General features: G+C 12.9%; 2 protein-coding genes and 1 non-coding gene across 3 annotated transcripts, besides 26 other annotated features; 1 reads left to right on the top strand and 2 right to left on the bottom strand. All coding sequences in view use genetic code 6, as the record gives it.

The window, feature by feature from the left end:
* Position 1: 1 nt before the first annotated feature.
* Positions 2-34: a microsatellite.
* A 27-nt stretch (positions 35-61) lies between these two features.
* Positions 62-114: a microsatellite.
* A 77-nt stretch (positions 115-191) lies between these two features.
* Positions 192-268: a microsatellite.
* Positions 193-255: a microsatellite.
* Positions 222-343: a microsatellite.
* Positions 231-309: a microsatellite.
* Positions 249-346: a microsatellite.
* Positions 261-346: a microsatellite.
* Positions 336-369: a microsatellite.
* Positions 343-385: a microsatellite.
* A 255-nt stretch (positions 386-640) lies between these two features.
* IMG5_010440 (hypothetical protein) lies at positions 641-1100 on the bottom strand (the record flags this gene model as incomplete). The annotated part of the gene is made up of 2 exons (XM_004039731.1): positions 641-711; positions 781-1100. Coding segments are annotated over 2 exons (391 nt in total), but the record flags the coding sequence as incomplete, so codon positions are not given.
* A 295-nt stretch (positions 1101-1395) lies between these two features.
* Positions 1396-1433: a microsatellite.
* A 129-nt stretch (positions 1434-1562) lies between these two features.
* Positions 1563-1596: a microsatellite.
* Positions 1597-2470: 874 nt separating this feature from the next.
* Positions 2471-2522: a microsatellite.
* Positions 2523-2594: 72 nt separating this feature from the next.
* Positions 2595-2693: a microsatellite.
* Positions 2598-2685: a microsatellite.
* Positions 2694-4282: 1589 nt separating the features above from the next.
* Positions 4283-4326: a microsatellite.
* Positions 4283-4327: a microsatellite.
* Positions 4328-4515: 188 nt separating this feature from the next.
* Positions 4516-4594: a microsatellite.
* A 2346-nt stretch (positions 4595-6940) lies between these two features.
* Positions 6941-7012: a microsatellite.
* Positions 7013-7029: 17 nt separating this feature from the next.
* Positions 7030-7065: a microsatellite.
* Positions 7066-7100: 35 nt separating this feature from the next.
* Positions 7101-7163: a microsatellite.
* Positions 7111-7142: a microsatellite.
* A 59-nt stretch (positions 7164-7222) lies between the features above and the next one.
* Positions 7223-7294, top strand: IMG5_010430. The gene has a single exon. It is a non-coding gene; the product is annotated as a tRNA-OTHER (tRNA).
* An 8-nt stretch (positions 7295-7302) lies between these two features.
* Positions 7303-7394: a microsatellite.
* Positions 7395-7708: 314 nt separating this feature from the next.
* Positions 7709-7751: a microsatellite.
* Positions 7752-11592: 3841 nt separating this feature from the next.
* Positions 11593-11632: a microsatellite.
* Positions 11598-11634: a microsatellite.
* A 401-nt stretch (positions 11635-12035) lies between these two features.
* On the bottom strand, positions 12036-12568 carry IMG5_010420 (hypothetical protein; the record flags this gene model as incomplete). Its single annotated transcript, XM_004039730.1, has 1 exon — positions 12036-12568. A coding segment is annotated over one exon (516 nt), but the record flags the coding sequence as incomplete, so codon positions are not given.
* Between the last annotated feature and the right edge of the window lie 277 nt (positions 12569-12845).

Below are 12845 nucleotides of genomic sequence, written 5' to 3'. Positions count from 1 at the left end.
AAAATTGATATAAATTAAATTAAATATAAATTAATTTTATAAAAAAGAAAAAAAATATTTTTATAATATAATTTAATGTAAAATATTATAATATAATATATTAAATCATAATATTTTTTATAAATATATGTTAAATAATAAATATATTATTGAATCTATAATAAAAATTATAATTATAGTTAGTATTATAGTTATTAATATTAATATTAATATTAATATTAATATTAATATTATTATTATTATTATTATTATTATATTTTTATATATTTATATATATTTATAAATATTTATATATATATATATATATTTATTTATATAAATATATATAAATATTTATATATTTATAATGAATATATTTCTAATAATATAAGAATTTATTTATAATTTTTTATATAAAAAATAAGTTTCAGATACAATAAATAATATGATAATAAGTTTAAAATCAAATATATTATAAATTTATTTATTAATTTAAAAAATACTTCGCATATATTTATTATAATATAAATCTGAAAAATAATATAATTCATTCTTCTGCATTAATTGAAATTGCATAAGCTCCTGGAGTTTTTATATTAATAGCTATTATTATTTTTTTAAAAAAAGTAAAAACTTACATATAATATAATAGATAATTAATTACGTATATCTTTGACTTTTTTCATTCTATAAGTTAACCAACTTTTCTTTGGATCTGTAATACATTAGAGTCTTTTTTTTAATTTTGATTTAAAATGTGTATTTATTTATAATGATATTTTAGTTATTAAAAAAATAAACCCTTAAAATTTTGTTGTTTATTATTAATATTAATCATTGCAATTAGGACAATCTTTCATTTTTTTCCACTTTTTTATTTTATTATTTTGTAAAAATAACAACACTTATTTAATTTTTACTTATTCTGCTGTTAATATTAAATAACATCCTATACAAGCTTTTAATTATTTATAAGAATCTGGTACAATAACTTATGTATTATATTCAGTTTCATTGCTTTATTAACCATCATCATAGTTATCGTCCTAATCGCCTTAATTTTCTTCTCCTATTGATTCATCAAAACCTTCTTCAAGTAATTCATCATCATTTGAATCCATTTTTTAATATATTTTTTTTTTATTTATATAGATTATTGATATAAATAATGTAATTTTCTAAATATTAAAAATATAAATAAATAAATTTAAAATAAACTAATTAAATAATAATTATTTGTTTTTACTAAAAATTAATAATTTTTTTTTTTAACATTATAAGAATGATTTAAAAATTTATGTAAAAATAATATATAAATAATTTTTTATAAAAAAAACTAAAATTTATTTAATATTATTTTATTTTTTTTACATTAAATATAATTTTAAAAATAATATTATTTTATATCATTATTAAATATATATATATATATATATATATATATATATATATATTAATGTAATTAAAAATTTTTTAAATATAAATTATATAATTTCAGTTGGATTTATGTACAATATTTTATTTGAATTCGATTTTTTAATATAAATTATTAAATGTTTAATTATAAATTGAAAAATATAAAAAATAATAATAATACTAATAATAATAATAATAATATTTGATTTGTTATTTTATTAATTATAAATAAAGTCAACACAATTATTTTAATTTAATAATAGGCTTTTTATCTTAAAATTGTTTTTTTTAATATCCTAAATGTGCCATAATTTATATTTTAAAAAAGAAAAAGATTTCAGTTTATATATAAATATAGATTTTATACATGTATTTTAATTTTTTAAGGCAATAAGTTTTTTTTTGCTGACTTTAATATATAAAAGGTTAATAAAAAAGATTAATAAAAGTTAAAATTCTTTTTTTTCTAAATAAAATATTGAAAATAATTTCATGAAAAGTTTCCAAATTAAATAAAATGAAAAATAAGAAATTAATAATTTTTTAAATAAAAAATATAAAATACAAATTAAAATTAATAAATATATAAGAATAAATAATTTTTTTGACATTATATATATAAATTAGAGAAGTAATTAAGTAGTCTACACATACTTTTTATAATAATAATAAGAAAATTCTTTTTATATTGTAAAATTTCTTACAAACGAAAAAGTTATTCAATATTTAAAATAATACATAATTTAGATAACATACTATAAATTAAATTTTTAAAAATCCAATAAGAAATATAAATACTATAAATTATTAATTAATCTATAAATTTAAACAATAATTTTAGATTTTTTTGATTTTTAATTATTATATATTTAATATTTTTTAAAATATTATAATTATAGCAGGTTAAATTATTTTGTATTAATTAATAAATATATTTTTATAATTTATTATATTTTTCTTTATTTTTATATATAATTTAAACTTTATTAATATTTATATATATAAAACTGCTTAAATTATTATTTTTTTATTTTATATTAATTTATACTAATAAAATAAATGACAAAATACGAAAATATATATATATATATATATATATATATATATATATATATATAATAAATATAGTATTTTTTTTTATAAATATTTTATTAAATTTATTATATATAAAGAAAATTAAATTATTTTTTTTTTTTTTTAAAAAAAAAAAAAAATCAAAACAAAACAAAACAAAACAAAATAAAACAAAACAAAATAAAACAAAACAAAACAAAACAAAACAAAACAAAAACCAAAAATGGAAAAAGGAAAAGGAGATTCAGCAGATGATGTCCATCCTGAAAAATCATTAGATTTAATACATGCAAATGCAAATTATTAAATTAACGCAAACAAAGAAAATGTTAATATAGAATTTAATAAAAGTTAAGAAATTGTTCTAAAATAAAAAAATGGTTTAAATGATGAAACATCATTAAATATTTCAATTGCCGAAGAAAGAAAAAACTAAGAATAAAATTGTAATTAAACTACATTTGTAAAATTAAAAATTTAGCCTTAAAAACCTATACATTCAATGGCTGAGAAAAAATACAGTTTTGAATATTTCAAGAAAAAAATAGATTTTGATGCTTTGGAACAAATGGATCCTGAATGTATGAGTGAGTGTTAAACTTAATTAATTCCTAAATTTACTTATTGTGTTAATATGCCTTAGAATATGCCTAAAGAATAATCTTATTAATAACTTAAGATTGAAAATGATAACAAATATAATGATATTAAATAAGGAGTTAAATAGCTTTAATAAAATGAAGTTAGTATTAACTTTTTAAATTTTTTAGAAACTACTTATCAAATGTCAAAAGAAAAACCAGAAGAATGTGCCTATTTATTAGTAACTTTGGAAACTTAATTTGATTTAATTTTAAATATCAATATGAAATAAAATAAATAAAATGTGAAGTAAATTATTTGAATTTTTTTTTTAAAATATAAATAAATAAAAATGAGTCTTTTTTTTATATATATAAAAATGGTATTAATTATTTTTTGTATTAAATATTTTATTTTTTTATAAATAAATAATTTTTTATCAAAAATGTATAAAATTTTATATAGATAATTTATTAATTATTTAAATTAAAAGTTTAATTTTTTATAATTTTAATTTATTTGTAAAATTTAGATAATAAATTATTATTAGATAAAACAATTAACTAATATTATTAAATATATATTTTTTTATTTAATTTTAATTTAATAATTAATATATATAAAATTATCTTTAAAAAAATAAAAATGATTTTATTATTTTTTTTAAAAAAAAAATAAAAAATATATATTTAAATACCAATTTATAAAAATTTAAAAAACAAAATATATGTATAATAATAAAAAAATGAATAAAATAATTTCATTTTGTTGAGGCCAACTTTTTCTTTGTATTTTGAAAATGCAAGAATATATTTTGTTTTTCTTTATTATAAAAATTAAGAGTTAAGTGTTAATCTTAATGAAATGTTCAATAGAGAATTATTTATATTATAATTTTAAATTCAGATACAAATATAATTTTTTTAATTTAATTAATATACAAATAAAATATAAATATATATTATTAATTTCTTTTTAAAAAAATCATATTTTTATATTTGCTTTCTTTTATTTTATATTAAATAAATAAAATGAAACATATATTTAATTTAATCATATGTTTAAATACTTAAAATAAAGTTTTTTAAGAGAAAATTCAAATTAATAACTAATCCAATACTTATATTTATGTTATTTATTGTTTATGTTTATTAATATAATTTTGCAAATAATTTTTTTAAATTTTATATAGAATAATTAGATGTAAAAAAATATAATTTAATATGACTAAAACTAAATATTATCTATAATATAACTATATATTAACAATAATATTTTAAAAAATATTATATAATAATTAATTTAAGATATTACTTTTACCCATTTTATAATTATAATTAATTTAATATATTATAATTGTCTATTTATGAAATTTTTAATATATTATCTTTATATATTATCAAATTATTATATAAATTATATATAAAATTTTTAAAAATTCTATTAAATGAAATAATATAGGAAATATTTTTATTTTTATATATATTTAATATATAAAAATATATTTTTAAATTTATATATATATTTATATATATTATATATTAAAAATAAAATTAATATCTTTTATAATAAATTTTTTCACGTACAAAAAAATATATATTATTATGAATATTGTTTCACCTATTACTTTATATATATGCATATATTGTTTTTAATAATATTAATTATTTTTTGATAAAATTTAATAAATACATTCATTGTTTTTGTATTTACTAGAAATTATTTAAAATACACTAAAGATATATAAAAAGTATTTTTTTTTTATATGTTAGTAAAATATTAAAGAGAATAAAATATTTTATAATAAATTAAAAAATTTTAAAAATATTATATTTTATAAAATTAGTGCTTATTATAATATATTTTTAACCCATAATCTTTAATATTATATATTAAATTTAATTTAAAACTTCAATTTAATTCTTTAATTTCATTAACTTTTTTTACTTAACTTATTTTAATTTAGTTTTGTAATATGATTATATTAATTAATTTTTCACTATAAGCTTATATTATTATTTTAATAATATTTTTTTTCATTTTACAAATATTTTTAGCAAAAATATTTCATAAATAGACAATTAAATTTATAAAAAGTAAATAGATATTATTATTATTTTCTTTCAATATTTTATGTTTCTAAGATAAAATTCTAATAATAACTTGCTTATTTTTCCACCTTGTAATAAAATAGAAGACAAAAGAATATAAACAATAAATTAGAATTAAGCATTAATATACTTAAAGTTAAGAAATAATGGATGTAGTAAACGATTAGCACTTAATTTTAGTAAAAAATAATCTTGTAAATATGATACTACAAAAAAACTGGAAGGGCCTACTAATTTTAGAGTTCTTATCCCTTTAATTTAAAAGGATTTTTTAATTAATGTTAAAAATTAATTATAAATATTATATTTTTTATAATAATTATTAAATAAAGGGATGGCAATTAGGATAAAGAAAATATAATCTTGGTAAATTTTTTTAAACAGATTTTAAGGATAAATTAAAAAAAAATAATGAAAATGACGAAAAATTTATAAAAATATTTAATAAAAGGATTAATGAATATTAGGAAGATTACGATGAAAAATTAGAATTTTTAAAATAATAACAATATATAATGGATAAAGAATATTAACTTCCTTATAATGATTATAAAAATTTAAAGAAGAAAGTAAAAGATTATAATATAACATTATCTTATTTATTAATAAAATAAAGTTATAAAATATATAGTAATAATTCTAAAAAACATATCGGATTTATAGCTAAGAATACAATAGTTTTCAGCTAAATGAATAATAATTAGAAAATATAAAATAGTCGAAATTAAATTAAAAGTCATATATAAATTCTTTTGATGCTTTTTCAAATAATTATAATAATAATAATGGTTTTTTTATTTTTATTTATTTTCATGCTTAAATAAAAAAAAAAAAAGTTAAAAATTCAGTTTCAATATAATAAGAAAAAGAAAATAATTAAAAAAATAAATTTATTAGAAATGTTTCTTAATCAGGATAATAATAATATTATAATTCCTATTTTTTTAATAAAAATAACAATTAAAAATTATAATCTATGTTAAGTAATTTATCTTTTTCGAAAAGTTATAGTTAAATTAAATATAAAATTAAATATTATTCGGGAAGATAAAAATGTAATAGTCATAATTAAGATTTAAAAATTAATTTTGATTAAACTATTAATAATTCTAAGTAAAATGATTCTTAAAAGTAATTCTTTTCTGAAAAAAATAATTAAAATTTAGATATTTTAATTGATAAAAATCCTATTAAACTTTTTAATAAAGTTTAATCAATTATAAAATAAAGTTAAAGTTAAAGATAAATTAAATTTACAAATTTAAATAAAAGCTAAAATTCATAAAATTAAAAAACATCTAATTAATAAGATAGTGAGTTCGGAAATAAAATTAGCAAGATATATGATTAATCTATTAATTATAGAGTTTTTTATAAATATACATAATTAATTTTATTTTTATTATCAAAAAAATATTAAAGCAAAAATAAAAAAATACAAAAAATATAAACTAATATTTAATGAATTAATAAATAAATGATTTAGAGACATAAAAAGAAAAGTTTATGAAAAAAAATATGGATAGTTTTTATAATTAATCATATGATAAAAGTGATAAGTTTTAAACACATTCATAATTTTTTCAAGTAAAAATAAAAATATAATTAAATTTTTAAAAAATTAAAAAGTATAGAAAAAAATAATTATTATTTAAAAAATAAAACTCAAATAAAAAATAATAATTTAGTAATTTAAAATGAAAAATATCATTTTTTAGTAAAATTTATATATATTTACAATAATAAATATTTAATTTTAATTAAATTAAATTTTAAACTATAATATTATTTTTTATGTATATTGAATTATAAATTATTTTAAATTATATAAAATTAGAAATTATTATTAATATTTACAATATAGTAAATATATATATATATATATATATATTTATATATATATGTGTATTAATTTAAAAAAAAAATATATATTAAATCAAATTAAATTTATTTTTTTATTATAATATTTTATTTATTATATTCTTATTAAATTTAATTTATATTTAACACTTATTTTATTATTTAATACATATCTATGCATATTCATAAATTACGAATTCTCCCCAATAGTCTAATTAGTTAGGATACAAGTTATCTATTTTGAGGTCCGGGTTCAATTCCCGGTTGGGGAATTTTTTAAATATATTAATATATTAATATATTAATATATTAATATATTAATATATATATATATATATATATATATATATATATATATATATATATATATATTTTAACAAAAATAATACATGTATAATTAAATTTAATATATATTTATTATATTGATTTTATGTATTATAAATTAAATTTTTAATAATAAAAATTGACATTATATCAATTTATATATATATTTTTTTTTCTAAATATAAATAATAATTTATAATACATTTTTTTATATTTTATTCTTTTATTAGTAATATTTTAAAATTATATAATAAGTATATCTTGTTCTTACCCTTTACCTTTATCTTAGAAATTTTTATAAATATTTTTTAATTTTATATCAAAATTATTATATAAGATTTATATATATTATTATTTCTCTAATATAATTAAAGATTTTTTCTAAATTAAAATTTTTATATAATTTTTTTTTTAAAAAAATAATAATTAATTTTTAATATGTAAACATAAATTATATATTATATATTATAAAAATCATTTTATAATTTTTATATGAAATAAATTAGTATTTATTTTAAGTTTAAATATCTTTTTTTAATAAATTATCATTTTTTCTTAATACAATATTGAAATTAAATCATTTCAATTATTATATTTCTTTTAAGTATTTTATTAAAACCAATTTTTTTATAAATTCTAAAATATACAATACTAAAATTTTTTATTATTAATAATTTCTGCATTAAGCATTATTAAAGTTTTTCGATATAATTGTAAAGTTAGTAGTATTTTCCATTTACTTAATTGTTTCTTTCAATTAGATTTTTTAATCACAATTTAAATTATATTATAACTTTAAATTTCTTAAAATGTTCTTATTTTATAATAATAACCCCCATAATTATTTAAATTATATATTTTAGATACCAACTAGATTTAAAGAAATATTTTTAATGTTTTTGTAAGATAATAGACTTTAAAAAAAATGATTTTCTTAAAAAAATTTACAGTGTTCTAAATTTAACTAAAGTTCTTATATTTGCGGCTAATTTAAATCTAAAAATTTGATATTTGATCTTTACAAATTTAAATGTATTTTTGTTAAATTTGGTTTATTTATTTCTAAAAACTAGACTAAATCCTTTAAAAAAGATTGATTTAGTTATAAAGAATTTTAAACAATAAAAGAAAATCCAAAATTAATTTTTAAAGTCTTTAAATTATTTAAAAAATTTAAACTTTTATTAAAAAAATTAGAAGATTCTTAAATGCAATTTTAGATGTCTATTTTTAACTTCTGTAAACTTTTTTACTAATCTAATAATTCATGTAAACTGGATAAATTTATTTTTTATAATTAAAATTATGGTTTTTAAGCTACAAAAGATAGTTTTTGTAATTTTTTATCTTTTAATAATTCACTTATTTTATTAGTAAAAAGTGTATCGAATTTTTCCCATGGAATATTAATTGATGCTTTCCTTAAATTATTATTTTTTAAGAAGATTAATTCAAACAAATATAATTTTAATTTGTCATTAGATTTCGAATAGTCACTATTTTCATTAAATTTAATTTTAAAATTTTCTATTTTAGAAAATTAATCTGAATTCATAATTTCTTATGTTCTAAAATATTCGAAATCATAAGATAAGTCAAAATTATTCTCGTTCAAATTAATTTTTATAGTTCTTAATTACTAAAAATTTTAAAATATTATAAAAATGCTAAATGATTTATTAATAAAAAAGTTTTTTTCTAAATTTAAATTTAATTTTTTTATTTGAGTTAAATATTATAGCTATTCTTTTAACTTTTCATAACCTGAGTCACATAAGCTATTAAATGATAAATTTAAATCTAATTTTGAAATATTTATGTAGTTTTTTAATTAAATTTTATCTAATTCTTAAGCACCTAGTTTTTACATTGATAAATTTAAAGTTAATTGCAAAATTTATTAGGGTTATATTAAATTTTAAATGCTTAAATTATTTTAAAAAGAATTTATATTCAAAAATTTGAGATTAAATGTGAAATATTCGTGCTTTAAATGACCAAATAATTATTAATTATTAATAATCTAGTTACAGCAAAAATATTGCTATTCCATTTTATTCTTTTTTACTTAATAAAATATGTTATAAAATTTTTTAATAAAAATAAAAAATCTTTTAGATTATATTATAAAAAATTATATTAAATTTTATTATCATTTTTAATATAAACAGAATAATAATTTTAATTTATTTATTGGTCGTTAATTTATAATAATAATTATATTTTTATTTAAAATAAAGTCTTTAAAATAAAAAAAAAAATTCAATGAAAGAATTTATCTAAAAATTATTTCCTCAATATTAATTTATTAAACAGTTAGGTTAAAATTATACTAAAATATTTTTATTTAATAATTAATAGGTTAAAAAAAAATCACATGTACATGTTAAGTATATGATAATGAAAAGGAAATAGATTTATATGTTAAGCTTATTTATATAGCAGGAATAAGTGAAAAAAATTTAAAAAAATATTTGGATATTTTAGATAAATTAAATAATATAAATAATTAATATATTTGTAAAATTGTCAAATCTGCCTATAATAATGAAAAAACTCATTTTGTGTATAAAATTTACTAAAATAAATATTTGAGTTAATTGATTTTATTTTATTCTATTTTTATAGAATAGTAACTGAATATTATAAAGAAGGGAGCTTATATGAATAAATTATATCAAGATAAAAATAAAAATAAGTATTTTAAGATTATGAAATATGGAAATTAATTTATTAAGTAAAAAAATTATTATATAAAACCGTATTTTAAATATGTATTGTAATTTATTATAAAAAGATATCTATTGGGCTGAAGATTTTACATGAAAATGGTATTTGTCATACTAATTTTAAAGTAAAAAAATATATATATAAAAGAGTATTAATTTATTTTAATAGGCTTCTAATATTTATATAAAAAATAATTCTATCTTAATTGGAGATATAGGGATTTAATATTTATTTTGTGAGTAAAATTAATAAATATTTGATACAATTCCTTATTCTAAAAGGTAATAACATATTTATACAAAACAATTAATTAAATTTTAAGTCCTGAGTCTTTTCGCCATATAATTACTTAAAGTGGTGATATATGGAGTTTTGGATGTGTATTATATGAAATAATTAATTAAAAACCAGCTTTTTGGTCTGAAGATTTTTAAAAACTTTAATCAAAAATATAAAAAGGAAATTTTGATAAAATAGAATGTTAAAATAAAAGTTTTACATTTTTAATTGAAAATATGATTAAATTAAATCCACAAGAAAGACCTAAAATAGGTATAATTTTTTTTTTTGTATATTTATTTACATATATATAAAGGTAATATTTTAAAATATTGTTCTTAAGCTTCATTTATAAATAATAAACATATTAATTTATTATTTCCTGAAAAAAATAGTAAAAAAAAGAAAGATTAATTACCAAAAATATAATAAGATTTAAAAAATATTTTACAATTTCCTTAAAACGATGTTAAATATTATTTCAAACCTAAATTATAATTAATAAAAATAAATGCTGTTTAAAAATAATAAAAATAATTTAGTTTATTACTTAATAATAAATTTAATTAAATTTCATCTATTGAACAAATTTTATTAAATGATGAATTATAAGAAAGTTAATCTACTACAATCAAAAATATTGTTTAATAATAATATTAGCCTAAACCTTTAAAATTATAACACTAAAAATAGTTAATTATATAATAAATATAAATATTTATTTATTTATTCTTAGTTTTAAGAAGATTTAAAAAATTTAAGATAGTTAAAATTATTTGAATAGTTTTAATTAATTAAATTAAAATAATATGAGTGAAAAATATTTAGCAAATAAACAAAAGTTTAATCATCCTCATAATATGAGTACAAATTAAATTATTTTAAGGAAGATTTAATAAAATTCATAAAAATTGCAAAACTTTAATATAAATATGGTTGATATATAAAAGGTTATTAATGATAAATATAACTAATAAAATTATTTATATTAATATAAAAATATAAATAATTCCAATGTAATATGACTTAATATATAAATAATTATTATATTTATATTTTTTATTTTCAATATATACATTATTTAGATTTCTTTAAAAATTTATTATATAATATATTTTCATTTTCATTTTTATTTTTTATTTAAAAAAAAGAAAATATTTACAAATATTATTATTTATATACAAACATGCTATTCAAATAATATAAAGTTTATAATTTAATAATATGTATTTTTTTTTAAATATATAAACTAAAATATAATATAAAATATAATATAATACAAGGCTCTATGTATTATATTTTAATGAATGCGTATTATAATGCTTAAATAAAATACTTTTGTCCAGTAATAGTTTTATATATTAAAAAGGTTTAAAATTAAATTAAATGTTGACGGGTATATTTAAATGTGACAAAGCTTATAAATTTAAATTATGAATTTTTTTTAGAGGAATAAAAAAATATATAGATATGTAAATATAATTATTTTAATTTGTGTTTATAAAATTTTATTTATTTAAAAAAAAAATTATAAAAAAATATTAGTTTTAAAAAACATACTTTTTTTTATTATGTTTTCAATAATAAAAATAAAAAATAAAAAATTATATAAATTAATGTTAATTTACTTTCATTTTTAATTTATAATAATAAAAATCTAAAAATAGAACTAAATATAATATAAAATATTTAATTAATCATTTTTCGCACTATTCAAGATTATTTTTAAGTTATTCATTCTTTATTTTTAATAATTCAGCATAAGTAGGGAAATTTTAACTATCATTATACATCTAGTTATATTCAGATTTCAATTCATCAATAAGAATAATTGCTTCTTCAATTTTTCTTAAAGTTTTTTCTTAATCATTATTAGATTGAGAAATGTTAATTTCTACCATTTTATTTTATAAGTTAGAAGGAATTAAACCATTAGGTTTTAAAGAAGCATCTTTCATTTAAATTAAGCTTACTACATTTTAGTCTTATTTATTTTAAATAAGTTCTTTTACCATTAAAAGTAATTCTTTAGCTTCTCCTAAAGCTTTAATCTAGTTTTAAAGGTTTCCTTCAGGATCGTGTTTTAAAAAATGTTACCAAAATTTAACTCTATCATATGCTATTTATACTTATTAACATTATTCTTATTTGTCAACGAAATTAGGAGGTTAGTAATTTATGGCTTACATAATCGTTAGGTCGTCTAAATTTGATTATTATTATGAGAATACTAGTTAATTTTTGATTTTTTTGTGTTTTAAATGTTTTGCTGAGATGCTAACTAATACTAATACTAATAATAAAATTAATATTTATGATTTTTTCATTTTTTTATTTTATTTGTTTATTTATTTAATTTATTTTTTATTAGCTTTTTTATTATATTTTAGGCGTTTTTATATCGTTTTATAATTTTTTTATTTTTTATATGAAAATATAAATTTTAATTTCTTAGATAAATATGTTATCTTATGTTATTTTTTTTTTTTT

This window comes from Ichthyophthirius multifiliis (genome assembly GCF_000220395.1).
Source record: "Ichthyophthirius multifiliis unplaced genomic scaffold scaff_1120509249539, whole genome shotgun sequence".
Taxonomy (NCBI): domain Eukaryota; phylum Ciliophora; class Oligohymenophorea; order Hymenostomatida; genus Ichthyophthirius; species Ichthyophthirius multifiliis.
The sequence above is the reverse complement of the archived record's forward strand: the minus strand, read 5'-3'. Positions and strand labels throughout refer to the sequence as shown.